Source organism: Pan paniscus, chromosome 3, assembly GCF_029289425.2.
Source record: "Pan paniscus chromosome 3, NHGRI_mPanPan1-v2.0_pri, whole genome shotgun sequence".
In the NCBI taxonomy this organism is placed as follows: Eukaryota; Metazoa; Chordata; class Mammalia; order Primates; family Hominidae; genus Pan; species Pan paniscus.
The window spans coordinates 5,384,219-5,407,757 of NC_073252.2; the positions used below are offsets into that span (position 1 = coordinate 5,384,219).

At 44.3% G+C, this 23,539-nt stretch overlaps 1 protein-coding gene across 2 annotated transcripts in view; it reads left to right on the plus strand.

The window, feature by feature from the left end:
• LOC100987783 (serine/threonine-protein kinase 32B) overlaps window positions 1–23,539 on the plus strand; it is a 447,537-nt gene that overhangs the window by 67,194 nt on the left and 356,804 nt on the right. For both annotated transcript variants that reach the window (XM_034951905.4, XM_063603685.1), the window contains exon 2: window positions 22,071–22,126. In XM_034951905.4, coding sequence (XP_034807796.1) covers window positions 22,071–22,126 — 56 coding nt within the window. The remainder of the gene's footprint in view (window positions 1–22,070; window positions 22,127–23,539) is intronic.

The following is a 23,539-nucleotide window of genomic DNA, read 5'->3' on the forward strand; positions in this document are numbered from 1 at the left end:
TTAGAGAAGGATTGGCCCTAATTCTTCTTTAAATGTTTGGTAGACTCCACCATTGATGCTATCAGGTCCTGTGCTTTTGTTTGCTAGGGGAATTTTTTCTTCCTGATTCGATCTTTCTTCTTGTTATTGGTCTGTTCACATATTTTTTTCTTTATGACTCAGTCTTGGTAGGTAGTGTGTCTTTAGGAATGTATTCATTTCTTCTAGGTAATCCAGTTTTGACTGGCATGTAAGTGTTCATAGTAGTCTCTTATGATCCTTTGTATTTCTGTGGCATCAGTTGTAATGTAGATACACAAACCTTTTCTTGGATTTTCAAAAATACTGAACTCACTCCCGCCCCAGGCCTTTGCCCATGCAGTTTTCTGTGCTGAACGTGAATGAGCTTCTCATCAGGCATGGCTGCAGGCTTCTCTCCTTCTAGGTCTTGTTTCAGAAGCCATATGCTCAGAGAGTCCTGCCCTGGCCACCTGTGCTGAGCCACCTCCTTTGCATGACTCGCTGGCTGACACCACCCCCACTTTATCTCCCTCTGCAGAGAGTTGCCACTCACAGTTGTCCTACTTATTTGCTCCTTTCCTCTCTGTCTTCCTGCTCAGAAGGTAAATTCCACAGGGAACTGGGGATCTGGTTAACCCTGGTCACTGCTCTTTCCCCAGCACCGATCCCATGTCTGACCCAGGTGGGCTCTCCATTATGGCAAGTACCTGTTCACCAGTAACTAGGGTGACTTCACACACGTTTGGCCAAGGGGCAGCAGAGGACCTGTGTTGTGCTGTCTTCCTCCCATGGCAGCCTCAGCACCATAGACGAGTGCTTCTCAGCCCTTCTTTCCTTATCACCCCCACCCCACATCCAGGAGCCTTTTTGGACATTTTGTTTTCCTAATTTTCTTCCCTACCTACCATAAAATTTGGATGCCATAGATATACTACATATCTGTTTATGTAATCTGTATGAATCTGTGTTTTCCACATAAAAGGGTAAGGTTATTGTGTCCCCCAAAGCCAGCCTTCACCTTGCTGGGAACGCGGGCTGCAGGCTCTCCTGATGGCTAGCAGATCCCGCACCCTCACAGGCTGGTGGTTTGGCATAATTCCCACAGCGTTTAGCATAATTTCCACAGCGTTTAGCCAGCACTTTCTGTGCCTTGTCCTGTGTGTGAAATTATGTGGACATTAGACAGGAGAAACGTGATATTCTCTTAGCTGGAAGGACTCAAGGAAGGAACTAGAGCACCTCCCACCAACGGGGCTTTAGAAACATTTTAGTACCAGGCCAGAACATTTGCCATTTCCACATGGAAAAGTGGGAAATAGTTTGGCCTTTCTCTTAGCAACCTTCTGAAAATGAATGCCTGGGAGCTGTGCTTGACAGTGGGAAGCATGAGAATTCCAGAAAGCTTTCATGTCATATTTTTTTCCTCTCAAATATTGTCAGTATCTCCAGGCTTCTGTTCTCAAGGTTTATCTCCTTCCAAGAATCTGACAAAACCTGAGCATACGCTCAGCAATTTGTGTTACGACTGGTGCAAAACGTTTTGCTTTTTCTTCCTTCTGCTTCTTAAATCAATTAAATAAGGACACTTTTAGTTCTGAAGGAATGCGGCCAGCTTATAAACATGAGGAAGGACATCATATGTGAGTGACCTAAATTTCACATGCTTTCGTATTCTGAAGCTAATGTGCTGACTAGAGCTACAAGAGTTGCTATTTTTTTGCATAAACTCCATTTTGTAAAAAGTTTTAATAATTTTTCTCTTTTCTACATGCATTTATTTCAATATGCAATCTACGCGTAGGCATTCAGGACTCAAGTACATTAGTCCCCCTTATCTGTGGTTTCGCTTTCCTCGGTTTCAGTCAACCTTGGTCAACCATGGTCTGAAATATTAAATGGAAAATTTCAGAAATGAACAATTTTTAAGTTTTAAATTGCATGCCCTTCTTTTAAGTAGCGTGATGAAATCTCATGCTGTCCTGCTCAGTTCCACCCAGGACATGAATCTCCCTTTGTCCAGTGGATCCACGCTATAGACACTGCGCCAATGACACTGGTAATCATTGACGTAATCTGCTCCTGACATCTGGCCATCGACATCGTCATGGCTTGATGGTCCAGGATCACCTGAATCAGATTGATTGATACAGCAGAAGGCAATAGTAGCCTAGCGCTCTGTCACAATGCCTACGTCATTCACTTCCCTTCATCTCATCACGTAGGCATTTTATCATCTCATATGGTCACAAGAAGGGAAAGGGGGAGTGCATCACTAGAAGAGATTTTGAAAGAGGGAGAAAGCGTTCACATAACGTTTATTACTGTATACTGTTATAATTTTTCCATATTTAGTTATTGTTAATTTCTTACTGTGCTTAACTTACAAATTAAGCTTTTTCATAGGGAGGTATGTTATAGGAAAAAAACAGTATATATAGGATTCAGTAGTATCCAAAGTTTCAGGCATCCAGTGGGAATCTTGGAATGTATCTCCCTTGGATAAGGTGGAAATACTGTACAAAATACTTGTGGAGTGAATGTAATGTTTAGAGATGATGTGTGTAGTCATGAGAATTTTTGAGATTTCCTGTGTTAGTGACAAATTACAACTAAAAGCGTAATGACCGATTGAAAAGGTATCTGATGCCAAGCTTTTTTCTAAGCACTTTACATATATGTATGAAATATATAGAGAAAATACATATAGAAAAATATACATAATTTCTATATATTATAAAATAATATAACACTTCATTGAAGAAATTATATTATAAAATTATAATATATTTTCGTTTAAGAATATTTGGTTTTATTTCTTCTTTTTGTTTCAATAGTTTTCGGGGTACAGGTGGATTTTGGTTACATGGATAAGTTCTTTAGTGGTGATTTCTGAGATTTTAGTGCACCCATCACCCCAGCAGTGTACATTCAATGTAGTCATTTACTCAATATCTAGTCTTTTATCCCTCCCCACTTCCAACCTCCTCAAAGTCCATTATATCACTCTTAGGAGTTTGCATCCTTAGAGCTTAGCTCCCATTTATAGGTGAGAACAAATGATATTTGGTTTTCCATTCTTGAATTACTTCAAATAATGGCCTCCAGCTCCATCCAAGTTGCTGCAAAATCCATTTTGTTCCTTTCTATGGCTGAGTAGTATTACATGGTGTATATATACCACATTTTCTTTATTCACTCCTTGGTCAATGGGCGTTTAGGTTGGTTCCATTTCCTTGCAATGGCAAATTGTAAGCACTTTACATGTATTAAAAGAATTTGGTCCCACAACGACCCTGTTATATAGCTGTTGTTATGATTCTTCTATTAAGGATTAGGGAACAGATCATAAAACTAGTGAAAGAGGAAAAGCTGGCTCCAATTCTGTCTGTGCAATCAGGTCATTATAATAATATTAATGAGAATAGGACCTATCAGCAGTAATCACAATTACGATAGCAATAACACCAAGGGCAAAGGATAACAGCAGGCATAATTTGTTGAGCAGGTTTGATCCACCAGGTAGTGTACTGGACTGGGTGTTAATGACTTCTGAAGGTAAGAGATATTATTTGTTTCCACTTCACAGAAATGGAAACAAAGCCTCAGGTCCTAGTGGGTGGAAGGGATTAGGCTGGAGTGGGGCCTGCCTGGCACCAAAGTCCGTATTCAGTCTTGCTGTGACAGCTAAGGAGACTGCTGTCCCCAGGGACAGGCCAGGGACAATCATCCTGTTCAGGAGACTTGTCCTGGGCACCACTTGGCTGCCAGCCACAATTGAGGGGCCAGAAAAGTTGAGGAGAACACAGCCCAGGCCTGTCCATGCAGATCTCACTGTCAGTGGGAAATGGGACAGAAGGGATCAACCTCCATAGAACCATGCAAGAGTGATTGTGTGTTCACAGTGTCCACCCATTCACTCACTCATTCATTCACTCGCTCATTCATTCACTAATTCACATACTCATTCTCTCACTCATTTACTCACTCACTCACCCATTCATTCACTCTTTCACTCACACACTCATTTATTCACTCCTTCATTCACTTATTCACTTCTTCACTCCTTCACTCACTCATTCACTCATTCTTTTACTCATTCACTCGCTTATTCACTCATTCACTCACTCACACATTTACTCATTTACTCATTCATTCACTCGTTCATTCACTCACCCATTCATGCATTACCTCATTAATTCAGTCACCCATTCACTCATTCATTCACTGATTCATGCACTTGTTCACTCATTCACTCACTTATTCATTCACTCACTCATTCACTCATTAACCTACTTCACTCATTCACTCACTTATCCATTCAGTTGTTAACTCCTTCACTCATTCATTCACACACATTCACTCATTTACTCATTCATTCACTTGCTCCTTCGTTCACTCATTCTTTTACTCACTCATTCACTCACTCACTTGCTCATTCACTCACTCATTCACCCACCCACTCACTCACTTATTCATTCCCTGACTCATTCACTCACTCACTCATTTACTCATTCATTCATTCACTCATTCATTTACTCATTCACTCATTTACTCACTCAGCTGTTCCTTTGCCAATGCTTGGAGGACTTACTGTGTGCAGGTCCTGGCTCTCATTGAGGTTGCTGGGCTGACTGCATCTGGCGTTGGCCTTGCTGGACCACTCCCTTGCTGCACTCTCCTGCCTGGGTTCCATGATACTCTCCCTGGTTCTCTCCCAGCTCTCTGTGCACCCCTTCTCTGCCTGAGTCCCTTCTCCACCTACTTCAGCTGTTGGTGCTCTTCCACCCTCAGCCCCTGCCTTGACTCTCTATTTGCTCCACCTGCACCAGCTCATGCATTTCCTCCTGTGGCTGTGGAGCCCAAATCCCAGCTCCCTTTCTCATGTCTCACTGCTGGGTCCCCTTCTTTATCACCACAGCTGCCTCAAACTCAACAGGACCCAAGCCAACTTCCCCACCTCCCCGCAGAGTGGTTCTTCTTTCTCCTGTGGGCTCTGCTCCCTGAGGCCTTGCTGTCCATGTGTCACTCATGCCCCAAGCTGTGGAGACAGAAGGTGTTGCTCCACACTTCTCTGGCTGTGTCCCGTGGTCTTGCTGGTCAGTTTCCCATGTGTCTCTCAAGTTTCCCCCATTTCTTCATTGCCTGGATCCTACATGCCTCCCGGCTGCTGTCTCTGCACCCGGCTTCATCTTCCTTGGAGCTTCATGCAGCCGGCACAAATGAGGATTGAAGGAGTTTTTGTCCATAACCCAGGGTCCTGATGACACCCAGCCCTGTGCTTTTCCAATCACAATGCTAGCATCATTGTTATCATATTTGCTTGTTGGGGCTGCTGTAACAAAGTGTCACAGCCTGGGGGGCTTCAACAACAAACATTTATTTCTTGTAGTTCTGGAGGCAACAAGTCTGAGATCAAGGTGTGGGCAGGGGTGATTTCTTCCAAGGCCTCTCTCCTTGGCTTTATACGGCCACCTTCCCTCTGTGTCCTCCACGTGGCCACCCTGGGTGCATCTGTGTTCTTATCACCTCTTTTGACAAGGACACCAGTCATATTGGATTAGGGCCCCACCCTTTTGACCCATTTAACCTTAATTACCTCCTTAAAGACCACATATGCAAATCCAGTCACATTCTGAGGTACTGGGGGTTAGGATTCAGCACATGAGTTTTGGGGGGATACAATTTGATCCATGACAACTATGATTACCACCACCACCACCACCATCAACCTCCTCATCCTCATGTCATTTCACCTTTTCACCATCCTCCCTCCTGCCTTTTATTGATCACTTAGTATGTGTGGGGCTCAGATCAAAGCCTGTTAGCCTTCTCATGTGTGATCTCATTTACTTTTCACAACACACCTGTGACCTCTGTTTTATTGGAGCAGAGGAGAAGAGAGGTAAGGTAAATTCTCATATCATCTATTCAAAAAGTAGGTCTCTCATGCCCTGGTTTTGCCAAAATGTCAGCATCCTCCCAGTTTGTTGGCCAGGGGAACTATCGCAAACCCCATCAGCTTGTTGAGTTCAATTCCTCAAATTACATAATTTTGCTCTCTCACAGAGAAAAAGTCCCGAAATCTCCGGCTGTTCTAAGTTCATCAGATGTCTGAGTGAGCAAAAGGTTTCACTGTGTTGCTGAGAGCTATGTGCTTTCTGCTCTTCTCTGTAAAACCATCGGCATTTTCTTAGTTCTGCAGCCTCCCTGACTCTCTTAGAGGTGGGTGGACATTCCCTTCCTGGCCCCCAGCCCATTGCCTTCTGAGAGTCCCTCTCTTCTCCCACATCTCATGCAGTGTTTCCTAACCCACCAGAAAGTGAGGGCTTGGGTGGCCAGGACTGAGTTTGGTTTGTTCCTGGCTCAGGGCCTGGAATAGAGCCACATCCTCACGGAAGGTCAGAAAGGAAATACAAAAAAACAGAAGATCTTAACTCTACAGGGACACTACAGGTCATAGATATAAAGGCTCTCAATGAGGCTTCCCATTTTATTATTCCAGTTTGTGTTAGGCTACTAAGGGAACAAGACTGTGTGTATGTGTGCACACATGTGTACATGTCTGTGTGCATGCACCTGTATGCATGTGTGTGTTTATGTGTGAGCATGCATATAGATGCACGTGTGTGTTTTAGGGGACATCCTTACTCTTTGGCTGTTCATAACAAAGAATTCGTCACCTACTGGGTCCTGTAGGAGGCAGAATGTTAAGATGGCCCGTCATGAACCTTCCCCTCCAACCTTACTCCTGGGTTATGTTCCATTACATTGTGAAGAGGATATTAGGCAAGTGGACCTAATCTAATGACAGGAACTCTCTCAAAGCAGACAGAATTCTTCAACTATTAGCAGAAAGGAAAGTAAGGTAGATTTGAAGCGGAAGAGGGATTTGTTGCAGTATACTAGACAAGCCTCTAGGTGCTGAGAAGACTCCCAGCTCACAACCAGCAAAGACACAGGGACCTTAGTCCTACAGCTGCAGGGAACGGAATCCTGCTAATTATCTTAATGATCTGGGAAGCAGATTCTTCCCCAGATGTCCAACAAGAGCAGCTTGATCAACACCTTGATGTTGGTCTTCTGATACCTTAAACAGAGAACCCTGTTGATCCTGCTCAGATTTCTGACCTACAGAACAGTGAGCTAGTAAATGCGTGTTGCTGAGAGCTGCTGAATTTTTGATCATTTATTTTGTAGCATAGAGAACTAATACAAAGCTTTCCTACGTGTGGCCTCGGGCTAGGAACTGAGAATGTAGAAATTAATGCGATAGGTCCCTCCAGCCCCCCTCCCTGAGCAGCTTATGGTTAGAGACAGGAATCAAGGGATTCAGGCAGAGTCATGGGGGCAGCTGCAGCAGCACCTGGTGTGGGTGGGCGTGGTGGACCAGAGCAGCCTTACTTGGCCTGAGGCCAGCGATGCAGGGAGATGCCCAGCAGGCTGAGCCTGCTGCTGCACCCACTGTTGGCTTTTGGAAGCTATTGGGCCAAATGCATATGTCTGGGCTCCAGGGTCATCTGGGACACGTCTCCCTGGTTTTCCTCTCTACTCTCATCCCCACACCTCTGTTCTCTCACTTTCTATCTGCTTCTGCTTTCATCAAGAGGTCTGCTTCCTCCTTCACAGTGAAAATAGCTACTCCCCAACTCCTTGCTTCAAACCCAGTGACTTCACTGCATCTGTAAGTCTGCCTCCTGTGGACCTCCCTCTCCCACAGACCCCCACGAAGGGGCTGCCTCTTATTCCCATCTAGGAGAATTGTTCAGTGATCTGCCCCCATCAGCTCTACCGGAGGCCCTTGCCTCAACCTAGGTTGAGCTTCACTTTGGCCTGTGATTGTCCAGTTGCCCTGGCACCGTTTGTTGAGAAGCCATCCTCCCTCCACTGAATTGCTTCTGCACCTCGGTCAGAAGCCAGTTGGGCACATCATGTGGGTCTGGGTTCTCCATTATGTTCCATTCCTCCATATGTCTGTCTTCTCATACCACCCAGTCTTGAGTACTGGAGCTACAGAGAAGGCCTTACTATTGGATAGAGTGGGTCCTCCACTTCTTTGTTAAAATTGTTTTAGTTCTCCTGTAGCTAAAATTCCCAGCTCCTCTTAGGATAGTCCTTGTGCCCTTTATCTCCATCCTTTCTTGTCATTTTTCTTCTCTCCCTCCATCCCTCCCTTGTTCTCTCCACCTCCTTGTCGGTAATACTACTTAGCAGCCACTCCGGCAAGCCTGCAGGCCAGCCCTGCTGAGCGTGGCTGGGCTAGCTCACTTATCTGGGAGTTGGCTGGTTGTCAGATAGTCTAGGGTGTCTTCGCCAGGACAGCTGTGCTACTCACACTGCCCAGTGTCTCACTGTCTAGTGCTGCCTGGGCATCTTCCCATGGCAAAGTAGATGAGCACCTGTGTATGTTGGAGTTGTAGAAATAAAAAGATATTTTGGAAACATAATTTTGTCATTTAGCTCTTTATTCTGGTAGAGTAGAATCAGAGCTGACAGCACCAGATGAGATAGCTTTAGTTACTTCTTAAACCAACCCTCAGCAGTGCAACTTAGGACAAATCAGGTGAATAGAAAGTAACATGACTATATCACCTGTAAAGGCCGCCTATCTCTCAACAAATGATTCGACGGGCAGCTCTGTAATATCTAAAACATGGCCATTTCTACTGAAAACCCAGTTATCAATTTCCTGATTTTTTTAGGGAATGAATAATACAGGGTCTGGGACCTAATTTGTGGTTTAGAGTCTACTGATATTTTTCAGCTCAATACTGAGCAGCAGAAAGGGGAGTGGTGATAGGTAATAGTTGGGATACTGTCTATTCCCTCTCCTTTTGCACAGATGACAGCATTACTCACATAATGCTCAGAATGCTCAATGCTGAGATAAAGGTGCCATGGACATTGGTGCTGCCTAAGTGCTTTATTCATGAGCCGTGAAGGGAGCTTAACCAGACGAGAATAAACAAGCTAGGATCTTGATGCCGATGATTACATTTTTACTTATCTTTCCGTTAAACATAAGCAAACATCTTCCATTAGCTGCCGTACAATTGAGCGTCCCAGAAAATTTAAATGTTCTCGTTGTGTAGAATGGACATTAACCACGTTAAGTACTTAAACAACTGACTGCTGGGACAAAATCTTTCCTGGTGAGGTTCACCTGGTGTTAGGGTCTGATAACCAGGCAGCTCTTGAGTGCAGAGGGCAGAGGGAAGAGTTTGGGGCTGTGGTGAATTGACAGTATTAATTGCCCTGATTCTTCATCGGTGGCACAGATGTGGCTCATTCAGTTACATCCAGTCATCATTTATTGAACCTCTTATTCATGTCAGGTGCTGTTTTGGGTGAGCAATTCTCTCAAAATTATGCCCACCTAGAACCTCAGAATGCGACCATATTTGGAAATAGGATCTTTGTATATGTAAGTAGTTAAGCAACTTGAGATAAAATCCTGGATTTAGAATGGGCCTTATAAGAAGAGAAAACAGAGACAGACACATAAAGGGGAAGGCCATGTGAGGACAGAGGCAGAGGTTGGAGCCATGCAGCTGCAAGCCAGGGAAGGCCAAGGATGGCTGATGATATGGTTTGGCTGTGTTCCCACCCAAATCGCATCTTGAATTATAGCTCCCATAATTCCCACGTGTCGTGGGAGGGACCTGGTGGGAGGTAATTGAATCATGGGGGTGGGTTTTTCCCAGCTGTTCTCGTGATAGTAAATAAGTCTCATGAGATCTGATGGTTTTGTAAAGGAGAGTTCCCCTACACAAGCTCTCTTGCCTGTTACCATATAAGATGTGACTTTGCTCCTCAGTCACCTTCCACCATGATTGTGAGGCCTCCCCAGCCATGTGGAACTGTGAGTCAGTTAAACTTCTTTCCTTTATAAATTACCCAGTCTCAGGTATATGTTTATTAGCAGCGTGAAAACAGACTAATACAGCTGGCAACTCCCAAAAGCCAGAAGAGTCAAGGACAGATCCTCCCCTAGCACCTTCACAGGGAGCATGGTCCTGAAGACACCTTCCCTTTGGACTTCTGGCCTCCAGAACTGTGAGGCAATGAATTTCTGTTGTTTTAAGCCATGTAATTGGTGGTAGCTTGTTACAACTGTCCTAGGAAACGTATACATTGGGAATGCAGGAAGGAGGTATGCGTAAGGCAGTGTTTGCTTTCGAGGAATCGATAGTTTAATTCTTATTGTCTCTCAAACATGTATTTGATTCTTTTCTTGTCCTGAATTCCACATTTCCACCAGCATCCAAATTATCTTCTGTCCTGAGGTTTTTGCTGTGTAATATTTTCCTGTATGAATTAGGCATATGATTTCCTGAATGCTTATAGATTCAGTGTTTTTGCTGATAAGAGTGTGGAGCGAGGGGTAAAAAGAGGTTTTAAGGCTTTACAAAACACATTAATCAACTAGAAAGCAAAACAGTTTTTAATGAGGCAACAAGAGGTGGTTGCAGCTCAGCTTAGCAAATACTGGCTGTCTACTTCGTACCAGGCAGTGCCTCAGGCACATGGGGAGTAAACAGGGAGTGGAGGAAAAGTCTCTTCTGAGCAACTGATCGGCTACTGGCCCTGGCCAGCCAGAATGGACACTGGCCAGGAGCTGAATCTCTGTCTGGCTGCTATCAGCTCAGGATATGAATGTGAATGAGGTGAGAAAGGGAAGCTGTGTGCAGACTGCTCTAATCAGAGCCATGAATGTTAGTATTGACCTGTGAACAGGGTGCAGTTGGAATTTCTGGGGTAAAACATCACCTTCAGCATTTGAAGCAAAGGACATACACGTAGTTTCTCAGTGTGTATTGCCTGGAGAGCTGTCGATTCCAGCCCTTGTGTAGCCTGTGAGACTGTGGCCTTGAACTAATAGATTATCTGCTGAGAGGCAAAATCGCACACCTAAATAGTCATCTCCATAAGTTATGGGGAAGGCAAGAGACTGATATTTATTTATTTATTTATTTATTTTTTTTTTTTGAGACGGAGTCTCGCTCTGTCGCCCAGGCTGGAGTGCAGTGGCGCGATCTCGGCTCACTGCAAGCTCCGCCTCCCGGGTTCACGCCATTCTCCTGCCTCAGCCTCCCCAGTAGCTGGGACTACAGGCGCCTGCTACCACGCCCGGCTAATTTTTTGTATTTTTAGTAGAGACGGGGTTTCACCGTGTTAGCCAGGATGGTCTCGATCTCCTGACCTCGTGATCCGCCCGCCTCGGCCTCCCAAAGTGCTGGGATTACAGGCGTGAGCCACCGCGCCCGGCCGACTGATATTTATTGAATGCTTTTCATGTTAGGCAGTGAGCTTTATGGCTTTTATGTTGTTACAAGTAACTCCAATCCACTCAGGAATTTACTTTGGAGTCTAGTGAAAGGAGAGACATTCATTTTATTTTATTTTATTTTTCCCCAGTAGCTAGCCAGTTCTTGCCCTGCTCACTGAATAACTCTTCTCTTCTTTATTGGAGTCCAACCTAGGTCTGTTAACGTCCAAAGCTGTTGTCTTCCCTCCACCTTCCTCAAGCTCTGGTGGACATTTTTGTGACTAGGTTTCTGGTAGAATACACATCACTAGAGGTTTTGTCTCTTTTGTTCATTGTAGGCGTCTTATCCTGTGCAATGACTATTTGTTGAATGAATAAACTATGTATTCTTACATCTGGTAGGATGAAACTTTTCTCTTCAAAACTTATTTGGCAGAACATTTGACCTATTCTCACCTATTTATTCTCCTAAGAATAATTTTGTCAATTTTGGGGAACAACCTTGATTATAATTATGTTAAATGTGAACACGAACTTGAGAGGAGCTGACATATCTCTTCTTGTGTGCCTCAACCTTTAGTACCTTACCGCATTAATCACCTTAACAACCCTAAGAAGTAGGTATCATTGTGCCTATTTTATCAGTGACTATGGTGAGATACTTCCTGAAGATATCCTTAACTCCCTAGGCAGAAGTGACCCTCTCATTGCAAATGTGTACAGCCAGCACTCCTTTGGATTTCTCCCATTTAATATTTATTCATTCACTTGTTCTTTCTTTTTTTATTCAGTAAATATTTATTGAGTGCCTATTATATGCCAGGCACTGTTCTAGGTGCTTGGGATGCTGAAATGAATGAAACAGGCAAAACTCAGTCCTCAAGGAGTTGACATCCCAAAGGAGAGGTGCAGACAATAAACAAGTCAGTAGGAGGACAATAAATGTTTCTGATCATGACAATTCCTAAAACAGAAATAAAAAATACAAAAGAAACGGCAGTGAGGTAGGGAGTACCAAGGGAGGTGACCCAAATAGGGTGGTCAGGGAAGACCTCTCACCTTCTCCAGGGGAGGGAGGCCTGGGGGATGGGAAGGAGTCAGCACTGGGGCACCATGACCAGGCGTTCCAGGCAGAGGGACAGCAGGGCAAAGGCTCTATGATAGTAGAGTGCCTGGGCTGTGGGGCACAGCCAGGAGCCATGTGTGGCTGACACACACTGTGGTGAGAGCAAGGAGAGTGACGGTGGGGAGGTTTGGCGGGAGGGGTGACCGGGTTCTTCCAGGCCATGGTGAGGAGCATGGATCTCATTTCATGCACAATGTGATGCTACTGAAGAATCCAAACCGGGCTTGGGCTGTCGGCTTTGAGAAGGTAGGCAAAAGGCAAAGTAATCTCTTGGCCTTGGACCTGTGAACAAACTCAGCACCCTGGAACCAATAGGTTCACACCAAGAGGACACCTTCCTGAGAACTGCAGTGGTCTAATCTGTTGTCCAAAATAACACCTTTCCAAAACCTGAAGTCCCTGGGAGGCCAAATCAGGCATTGGAGAGCAACTTGGTAAACAAAGGGAGGTGAGGCCGCTTGAGCAATGGTTTTTTAAGGCGCTGCTGAGGCCTGACCCATTCCTGCCTGAGGAAATGTCTACCAATCCAGTGGGTTAATCCTTCCTCCACCCTGCCCCACTCATCCCTTCCACTCATACTTCTGTCTTGCTGTTCCTGGAACTCATCTTGCTATTTCATGCCACTGCTGAAGATTTTCCTGAAATCCTTTCTTCTTCTCATCCCCTGGGAAATTTTTGTTACTCCTCATGTATATGCTCAATGTCTTGTGCTTTTCAAAACTTTCCCTGATGGTCCCAAAAGGATGGAGTGGATTCTTCTCCCTGACCTTGTGCCTGACTCTGCCGCTGCACCCATCACCCCCTTTTGATGTCTGCCAGGACCTGGGCATGCCTCTGCTAGGCAGAGGATCCTTGGGAGCAGAGCCATCACATCTGAAGTCCTCTGCTCCTATCAGGGAACTCAGAAAATTTGAGGAGAACAGACCTAAATCCAGTAATGAGAATGCCCCTTTCACTGCTTCCCACGTGTACACAGGCTGCACCAGCACTAAGGGCTTGCTCTGCCTCCCCCTTTTCCGGGCTGATGTCTGACCACTCACCCCATATTTTCAATCAGCTTTCGTCAGGCAGGCTGAGATGGCTGTACAATCACTGAGATCCTGCTTCCCTAGTTACCATCATGTGGCAATTTTATCTCCACCTGATTACATCTAAGATGCTTTGATTGAAGTTTGAATATTTCCAAACAGCTTAAACAAACATCAACAGACCACATTTTTTGTTCTCCTTCTCAGAACCCTGTAGTACTTTCTCATCATGTTTGAAAAACTTCCCAGAGCCCTTACCCCAGCCTGTGAAGCCCTGCATGGCCGGCTCATGACCTCTCCTCTGACCCTGGCTTTCCCACTTTCTCTCCTTCCTACACAGCAGTCCAGCCATCCTTGCCTGCCTGCTACTCCTGGGGACTGTCATGCATGTTTTTTGCCAAGGGCCTTTGCACATGCTGTTCTCTCTGCCTGAAATAACCATCCTCCTCATATCAGCATGGTATCTTCTGTCACTTTATTTATGGATCTGCTCTATTATCCTCTTTTTAGAAAGGCTTGCCCTGACCACCCTGTCTAAAATTGCAGCTCCTGCCCCCAACACAATCACTATCACCTTACCTGATGTAGAAGGAAGAATAACTGCTCCTCAAATATAACTGTGTCTTAAATGTTGGAATCTGTATACATTACATGGCAAAGGGACTTTTTAGATGAGATTAACTGAAGGATTTGAGATGGGGGAGAGCATCCTGGATTATACAGGTAGCCTTTAGTGTAATCAGAGTCCTCATAAGAGGGAGGCATTTGGTTTTCTGTTCCTGTGTTAGTTTGCATGGGGTAATGGCCTCCAGCTCCATCCATGTTGCTGCAAAGAACATGATCTTCCTCTTTTTATGGCTGTGTAGTATTCCTTGGTGTATATGTACCATATTTTCTTTATCCAGTCTATTGTTGATAGGCATTTAGGTTGGTTCTATGTCTTTGCTATTGTGAATAGTGCTGCAATGGACATTTGTGTGCATATGTCTTTATAGTATGATTTATATTTCTTTGGGTATCACTTATAAGTGGGAGCTGAACAATAAAAACACATGGACACAAAGAGGGGAACAACAAACACTGGGTGGAGGGAGAGGATCAAAAAGCTACCTATTAGGAACTATGCTTACTACCTGGGTGATGACATAATCTATACACCAGTGCCTTGTGACATGCAGTTTACCTAAGTAACAAACCTGAACTTGCACCCCGGAACCTAAAATAAAAGTTAAATAAATAAAAGGGGATGCATAAGGGTGAGAGAAGATGTGACAACCAAAGCAGAAGTCGCAGTAATATGGGATCACAAGCTGAGGAATGTGACACCTCTGGAAGCTGAAAAGACAAGGAGACAGATTTTCCCCAAGATCTTCCAGAAGAAACACAGTCCTGCTGACAGCAGGATTTCAGCCCAGGGAGACTTCCAGGACTATAAGATAATAAATTGGTATTATTTAACCTACCAAGTATATGGCCATTTGTTATAGCAGCACCTGGAAATTCATACACCTGGATTTACTTTCATTCATAGAATTTACCACTTTTTTTTTTTTGGGACAGAGTCTTGCTCTGTTACCCAGGCTGGAGTGGAATGCCGTGGTGTGATCTTGGCTCACTGCAACCTCTGCCTTCTGGGTTCAAGTGATTCTTCTGCCTCAGCCTCCCATGTAGCTGGGATTACAGGCATGCACCACCACTCCTGGCTAATTTTTGTATTTTTAGTAGAGATGGGGTTTTGCCATGTTGGCCAGGCTGGCTGGAACCCCTGACCTCAAGTGATCTACCTGCCTCAGCCTCCCAGAGTGCTGGGATTACAGGCATGAGCCACTGTACCTGGCCAGAATTTACCACTTTCTACCATTGAATTGCAGATTTGTCTCCTTGCACCAGAAGGTCAGCTCCCCTGTTGTAGGTTCATTGTGTGTTTTGTTCACTGTTGGTTCCCAGTACGTAGTACAGGGCCTGGAAGACAACATATACTCAGTCATCATTTCAACAAGTGTATACCCACTCAGTAAAAATGTATTTATTCTCCCCAAAATATTTTTTGAATGAGTGACTAATGGAAGCTTTTCATGATAGATGCCTGCCACAGCTTGGTCAGCCCCCTTTCTGTGTAAACATCAACAATTTCCTGTAGAGAGGGTGATCTCATTTCCCACTCCCTCGGAGAGCTCCCTACGCATTCTCCCACTACTCAATGTAGGTCATTCATTCATGCATATATGTCATTATCTTGACTGAGTACTTAACACAGCACTACCTGCCTGGCACCTGGATTCAGCAATGAACAGGACTGTGGCTCTTTCTTAAGGGGTCATCTGGTTACCTGGATTATTTCTGCACTAAGGAGAGACAAACTAAAAAATAATCGCCATCATTATATGCTGATTATATAATAGTCTTATTCCAAGAAAAATCTTAGCAGAGAGATGTTACCTCATGGTACAGATGAAGAAACTGAGATTCTGAGATGTTAAGTGACTAGGTTGAAGGCCCATGGCTGGACCAGGGGATTGGGTGGCCACTCTTCAGTGGCTTCTGTTTACTGAGTTGACCTTTTGCTACGTCACTGTCTGTGGCCCTCACCCTGACATGGGGATGCAGGCATCACTACCTCCATTTTATTAAATGGAAAATCAAGGCTTGGAAGTTAACTTATGTCCTCAGGTTCACACTGACTCAAATAGTGGGGCTGGGTTTAAACCTTTGTCCAGGGAACACCAAACCCTCCTTTTCATCCATGGCCCGACTCTCCATCAACAGGTAGGACCTCTCTCTGCTGCAGCCCAATGACCGATACCTCAGATGCTTACAGAATCAGGCAGGAAACAGAGATGCATAAACTGGGCCAGGTGTGACAGTGGTGAATCAGAGAGAATATTGTGGAAGGGCATCGCAGGCCCAGATTTTTTTGGCAAATCTTGCAATTTCTTGAGGTTTTAATGTGTTCCCCAAAGTTTATGTGTTGGAAACTAAATTTCTAATGAAACAGTGTTGAGAGGAGAGGCCTAATAAAAGGTGATTAGGCCATGAAATCTCTGCCCTTATGAAGGGACTGCTGTCATTATCATGGGAGTAGGTTAGTTACCACAAGAGTGAATTACAAAAGCAAGCTTAGCCCCCTCTTGCTTCTTTGTTATCTTGCACTCTCCTGCCCTTCTTCTGTGGGATGATGCAGAAAGAAGGCCCTCATCAGATGCCAGCACCTTAATTTTGGACTTTTTAGCCTCCAGAACTGTGAAAAAATAATTAAAAATAAATAAATTACCAAGTCTGTGGCATTCTGTGATAGCAACACAAAACAGACTAAGGCATGTCAGAAACCAGGATTTGGGGGTGACATTGTCTAATTTTTAAATACTCTAACTTATTCAAAACAATTTTAATCATTGGACTAGCCAGACTAAACACACGCATGACCCACCCATGTGCAAACTTGTGCCCAGCACCAACTCTGCAAGGAATGAGCCGCAGGTTTCAGGTTTTTAGGAGGGCAGGAACGGGATGTTTGCTTACTTTTCTTGCTTGATGCCCACAGTGCTTAAATGCATGTGTTTGTACAGGATGTGGACTGTGGTTTACTTTCCATTAGAGATTGTTTGAAAGAGTTACTAGCCATCTTGAAAGTTCACTCTTGGCTGTTTGAATAAACAGCTTCATGAATATTGCAGTGTTGAAAGCGTGCTATGAAATTCATTAGAAATAACTGGTCTAGTGGAAATGAGAAAAGAGCCCACTGGCATGTAAAGTAGGACAACCAGATTTACCCAGTGTGATCAATCACCATCAATAACTAATTAGCACTAATACACTTCCAGATTTATTAGTCGTGGAATATTTTGTCATGATTTAATCAGACCAGTGTTGTATCACAAGGGTGAAATATGAGGAAAAGCCACTAACATAGAATAATATTCATAGCAATACCTAAATGCTTAACCTTTATTAATTAAGACACCATGTACAACACTATGAGGTAGGTGTTGTATTTTACCCATTATATAGGTGTGGAGGCTGATGCACAGAGAGCCTGAGTGACTTCCCCAACATCAGCCAGCCACAGCCACTGAGTGTTGGAGTGAGAATCCAAATCCAGGCAGCCTGGCTCCTATGTTGTTGTCCCAAATAACTCTTGTTCTTTGGCCTCTTAGTAAAATCACAGTGGGGCTGGAAATTTAACAATAAAATAGTTAGCATTTACTAAGCCGCTGCTATGTGCCTGGCTTTGAGTATCAGAAAAGAATGTTTCTGGCTTCTAGTAATAGCCAACCTGACCCACTGAACAAATAAAATTGTTTTGTTATTTTTCCTAATATATTAAGTCCCAAGGTAAGTGGTTGCTGGCCTGTGTTCAGAGGCTCACAAGAAGGGTGGCTTCCCTGCATCTGTCTTGATCCTTTGCTCATGTTTTTGGCTTTATAGTCACAAGATGGTTGTTGCAGCTCCAGATATCACGTCCACATTGAAGGCAGGAAGAAGTGGTAGAGTGGAAGGGCTACTCCAGCTCAGTGTGCCCCTTTCGTCACATACACAAAAAATGCTTTCCCAAAAATGTCTCCATCTCATTGATTAGATCTCATTGATTAGATCTGGATCACAAGGTCACTGCTGGCTGCACAGTGGCTGGAAAAGTGGGGAACACAATTGTCCAGATTAATTAGATCGGTAGTTCCCAAAGTGCAGTCCCAGAACCATCAGCACCACCTGGAAACTTCTTAGAAATGCAAATTCTCTAATGCCTCCTTAGAAATTCAGGAGGTGAATTCAGGAGGTGGTACACACTGATCTCTTAACAAGGTTCCAGGTGATTCTGAGAACGCCACTGGATTTGATCAATTATGCCTTTATTGGGGATGGGCAACTTATCATTCATTGCCTGGGGCTAGCCACAGTGATCCCTAAGGAGAGCTGGGTTTTTGTTATCAAGAAAGAAGGGAGAATTGAGCCTGGCTGAGCAAATAATGCCACCAATGTGTTGTTCCATTGTCTTCATGATGCCTGGCAAGGCAGGTGCCACTGTCCTTGTGTTTTTGGCAAGGACACTGACACTCCTTTGCCTTTGCAGCAGTGCGTTTCCCATTTCTACCCTAGTGGTACACTTTTAGCGGTGTAACCCTTTGCAACTCTCTCTAAGAGTCTGGTGGTGAGATACCACTTTTCAAGAATGTACTTCACCTCCAATCCAATCACTCTGCTAGCCCAAGCAGTGCTTGTGGCTTCCTCAGATGGAATGGGTTCCTGATCAGAAACCAAGGGTGCCAAACTGGTTTTCCCCAGACTGGGTAGTTTTCAAGGACGCAGAACTTCCCATACTAAAACCAGGAAGATTCCAAGGAAACCAGGACAAGATGGTCACCCAAAGAAACCACTCTTCAACCCTCTCACACCCCCCAGCCAATTCTTCCTACTCTGAGCAAACAACCTCACGTGACAGTATGATTCTAGGACCCATTATTGGCTTGACATTTTCATTGACTGAAGCCATTTTAATCTGTTCATCAACCAAGTGTTAACTTTTCACTTATTCAAAGTGTCTTCTTTTAGGTGCTATTATGTCAGTATCAGTGTAGTACACCCCAGGGAGATGCCAAATAAATAGGAACCGCAGGCTGTGTGCTCAAAGTCATCTAGATCCAATCTAGTCCAATAAGCAGACAAGCATTCATTAAGTGCCTTTTTGCCCCATACATTGTTAGTTTCCCCAAAGGAGCCCACAATTTTGTAGGGGATATGGATGACATGGGTGAGTGGGAATATTTACAATGTTATAACACTAATTATTAAAGTAATAATGGCTTTTGGCATTTGACCATTTGTTCAGTAATTAACACCTCCCTCCAGTTAGGAGACAAGACAGAGGAGGAGGTTGATAGAGAACCAAGTCTCACCTCTACAGCGATAAAGCTGTGGCCAAGGAATGTAACTCAGGAAGGCAGTAATCATGCGCTCCCTAATGCTGAAGCCCAGAATTAGCTGGACTTTCCCACCTGGCCAATGCTAAATCTGGACCCCACAGACCTCTCCTCATGGCAGCTGGTCCTGAAAAGCTTCTGGCAAGAAGGAGCAGAAGAGAGGCCACTCCCTAAAGTCAGACTCCACAGAGAGGGCACAGTGAGCATCAGTATGCTGGTGCCATTCCTTTTCCAGTTCACCACTCGGATAACTTGCACCACCTTGGATGGGGCAAGAGGCCACGGATGTGTAAGGTATCCCAACTGGAAGAAACCAGAAAAGAGGGAGGGGAATTGCTCCTCACCCCCAACACAGAGCTAGCACTTTTTGAAAGGTTCTAGTGTGCCAGGCATGATTCTGAGCTCTTTATGGAAGGTAGGCCCCATTTTCCCTATTTTACAAATGAGATAACTGGGGCACACAGAGGCTAAATGATGCCGTTAATGACACACTGACTGAGTAGAGCTGTATTGTGGACCTGAGCAGACTGGCTCCAGGGAATGTTCTCCCAAACTGTTAGATGTCTACAGAAGGTTCTGAGTTAACTCTAAGGAAAAAAATGGTTAGTTGGGGGTTGGGGAAAAGCTTCCCAAGAGAGCAAGTGCATGAGCTGTGTGTCAAAGGCCAATGAAAAGTTTTTCCCAAAATAAGGGGTGTTGGAGAAATGGTCTTGCAGGCAAGGGAAACAGCAGCATGAAGAGATGGTGCTGTTCAGGGAACCCATGATGTTCATTGCTGATTTGAGGACCCGACAGTGGTACCTGCCCCGTAGGGACCTCGGGAGTTTCTCGATAGGACATGTGCATTTCCTAGCATGCTGCTGGTTACATAACAAGCTGCAGTCCAAGCTCATTGCTTTTTTTCCCTCTTCTCTGACCTTTGGTAAATGAGTAAGAAGTGAAAATATGAAATCTCTTTCTTGGCAAGTTATCCTGAAAGGAAATAAATCTAAATCAAAGAACCAAGGTTTTAGTAAGTTAACCATTAACTCCGTCTCTCTATTCTAAGCACGTTAGGCATTCGACCGCACGCTGGATTCTGACTTTGGCTTGGCAGGGACACAACTCAGCATAATTATCCTCCATTGCATAAGTTTAATATACAAGGAACTAATTGTATTCATTTACTTCCTCACATCCTTGCTTCCATTATGTGGTGAACTAATCAATTCACTTCATTTTTTTTTTTTGTAAATAACATGTCTTTTCTAGTTATTGGAAACGGGCTGTAATTCAATCTGATTCAAAAATATTTACTAAACACTTATTATGTACCAGGAGTTGTGTTTGGCACTATGAATATGGAGATTAGTTCATTCAATCATTCCTCCTGTTAATGAATATTTATTGAATACTAACTGTGTACTAAACACTGTGCTGAGTGCTAAGGGTACAATAGAAAAAAATAAACATGGCCCTTGAACTCAGGGAGCTTAGAGTCTAGTAGGGAAAAGTGAACTTAATGAAATATACAAAGGTAAAATTACACAAAGCGATGTATTTTGGGGAAAGTTCCACAGTGCCATGAGAATGTATCGTAGGGAGCCAGACGTAGTCTGGAGGGTGAGGGCAGCCTTCTGAGGATGTAGAGAGAACAAGGGTAGGGCAAGGAGGAGAGCACTCAAGGCCTGGGAGTAGCTGCTCTCACGTGTCTGGCATTCAGTAGGTGATGGGAGTGAGCAGGGAAGGGAGGCAGGAGAAGCAGCTGGAGCCCTGCAGCCCTGGGGAAGGATTTCCTTTTTTCCACTGAGAGCAATGGAGGGGACATCGGAGGGGAGGAAGCAGAGGACAAGCAAGATCACTCGGCTCCTCACACATTTTCCTGAGTGGAAGAGTCAGGTGAGGATGTTGGGAGGCCACCATAGTGGTCCAGGAGACAGAAGATGGTGGATTAGACCAGAGCAGTGGCCATAGGGGTGGACAGGTGTGAGACACTGTGCAGAGACAACATGGAGCTACCTGATGAAAGATCGGATATGGGGTAAGGGGAGAAAGGAGTCAAGGATGAGTCCCAGGTTTTGCACATATAGGACCAGTGAACGTTGAGACCACTCATCCTGCATTCTGCTTTGGATCTGTTGAGTTCATGGTGGCTTTGGAACCTCCATGAGGACCTGAGGGCAGGCATTGACACATACAGCCAAGGCTAGAGACACCTTGGAGAGCCACTGCCAATTAGGTGGTCATTGCAGCCTTTGGAGCCCATGACAAGAGAACGGTTGTAGGGCAAAAGGCTTGACAGACTCTAGTGTTTAATGCCTGGGAGGACAAGGCTGAGTGTGCAGAAGGAAGTGAAGCATGAAGGGGAGAATTGAGAGAGTGAACAAGTCAAAGGAGGGGAGGATGTCCATGGGATTTACTGGCAAGGCCGTACATTGTTGACCTGTCTTGATGTAGGGAAGCATGTAGAAGCCAGGCAGAAGTGGGGTAGAGAGTGAAGCAGCAAGACTGCAGAGCCTCATCAAGAAGTGTGGTGTGAAGGGAAGGCTTCAGATGGACAATTTGTGTGCTGGGGAAAAAATAGAATGTGCTGCAAATTCCCCTGTGGATAAGGGTGGAGGGCTGCTCTGGCAAGTATAGGGCACCTGACCCAAGAGCCTTTGGAATAGGTGGGTAGGTACATAGGTAAGGATATTCAAGGAGCAATACCAGGTTTAGCAAATCTGACTTGTTTCCTTTTTTGTTTTCTTTTGCAGTCAACTTTGACCATTTTCAGATTCTGCGGGCCATTGGTAAAGGGAGTTTTGGAAAGGTAAGAATATAAATGTCTGGACCACTGGGCTTAAGTATGTGTGTATATTTGTGTGTCTGTGTGTTGGTTGCTGGGCACTGGGAATGTTCTGTTTGACAGTAAGATTTCGACTTGACAAACTTGAAATGTGAAACGAAGTCTGAATAGTTTCCTTTCGATCTGGTGTAATTTTCTTCTGAAAATTAAATTACCACAACAGCCCTGGTTTAGGTGAATGACAATGGTAATTATTTCAGGATTGCCAATGCCGTTTGTTCCTTGAGAATCTAAGTGAGGAAAGTTGAAAAAAAACCCATAAACATCACAAAGGCAGCTCTTTCCAGCAACATAGACGTTTGTTGTTTTGGAAAGTTCATATTTGTGATCTTTGACTATTTCTTTTGAAAGGGTATAGAAGGCTAGGAGAACATGGCAGGAGTTTTTAGAAAACAAAAATACTCCCCCAATCAAGCTCCAGTCTGTTCCCACATACTCAGAAATTTTTTTTTGGCAATAATTGCTTTGAGTACCTATTGAATGCCAGAGATATTCTGTTATGTTTTTTTCATAGCTATTGTTATTTCCATTTTACAGATGGAAAAGCCTAGATGTGAAACATAGTCTCTGTAACTCAGAAAGATGGAGCAGGTTACCCTTGGCCACATAGGCAGGAAGTGTCAAAACTGGGATTTGAGCTGAAGACTGACCAGGGACCTGCTGTTTCGGCAACCCATACTGTTGATGAGACTATTTAAAACTCATAGAGCTAAACTGAGGCGTGTGACTTAAGAAGTTGGATAGACCCAGACAACCTCCCTCCCTCCCTCCTTCCTTGCCTAGTTTTATTGATCCAGTCCATGCATGCTAATTGCGTGCAAACTCTGTACCAGGCACTACTTTAGACTCTGTTGATCAGTAGTAACCAACACAGATCCAAGTGTCTTTTCTCATAGTGCTTATATTTAAAAAATGAGAGAGATGCGAAACAGATAATTGTATACCTTTATGGTACATTAGATAATGATAAGTACATTAAAATACAGTAAGGTAAGGGGAATATGGAGTTATGGGAGAGTAGCAGGGAGAAGTGGCTGTTTTGTAGAGCTGAGCTATCAATAGGGTAGCCACTAACCACATGTGGATATTTAAATTTGAATTAATTAACATTAAGTAAAATGGTAACAATTCAGTTCCACAGCACAGTAGCTGCATTTTAAGTGCTCAGTAGCCACGTGTAGCCAGTGGCTACTGTATTGGAAGCTCAGGTTATGACGCATTTCCATATCATAGATGGTTCTGCAGGACAGTGCTCCCATACAGGGTGTCAGGGACATCCTTGATAATAAGATGACATGTGAGCAGAGACCTGAAGGAAGCAAAGGAGGAAGACAGGCAAGTTCCAGGCAGAGGGAACTTCAAGTGCAAATCCCGTGG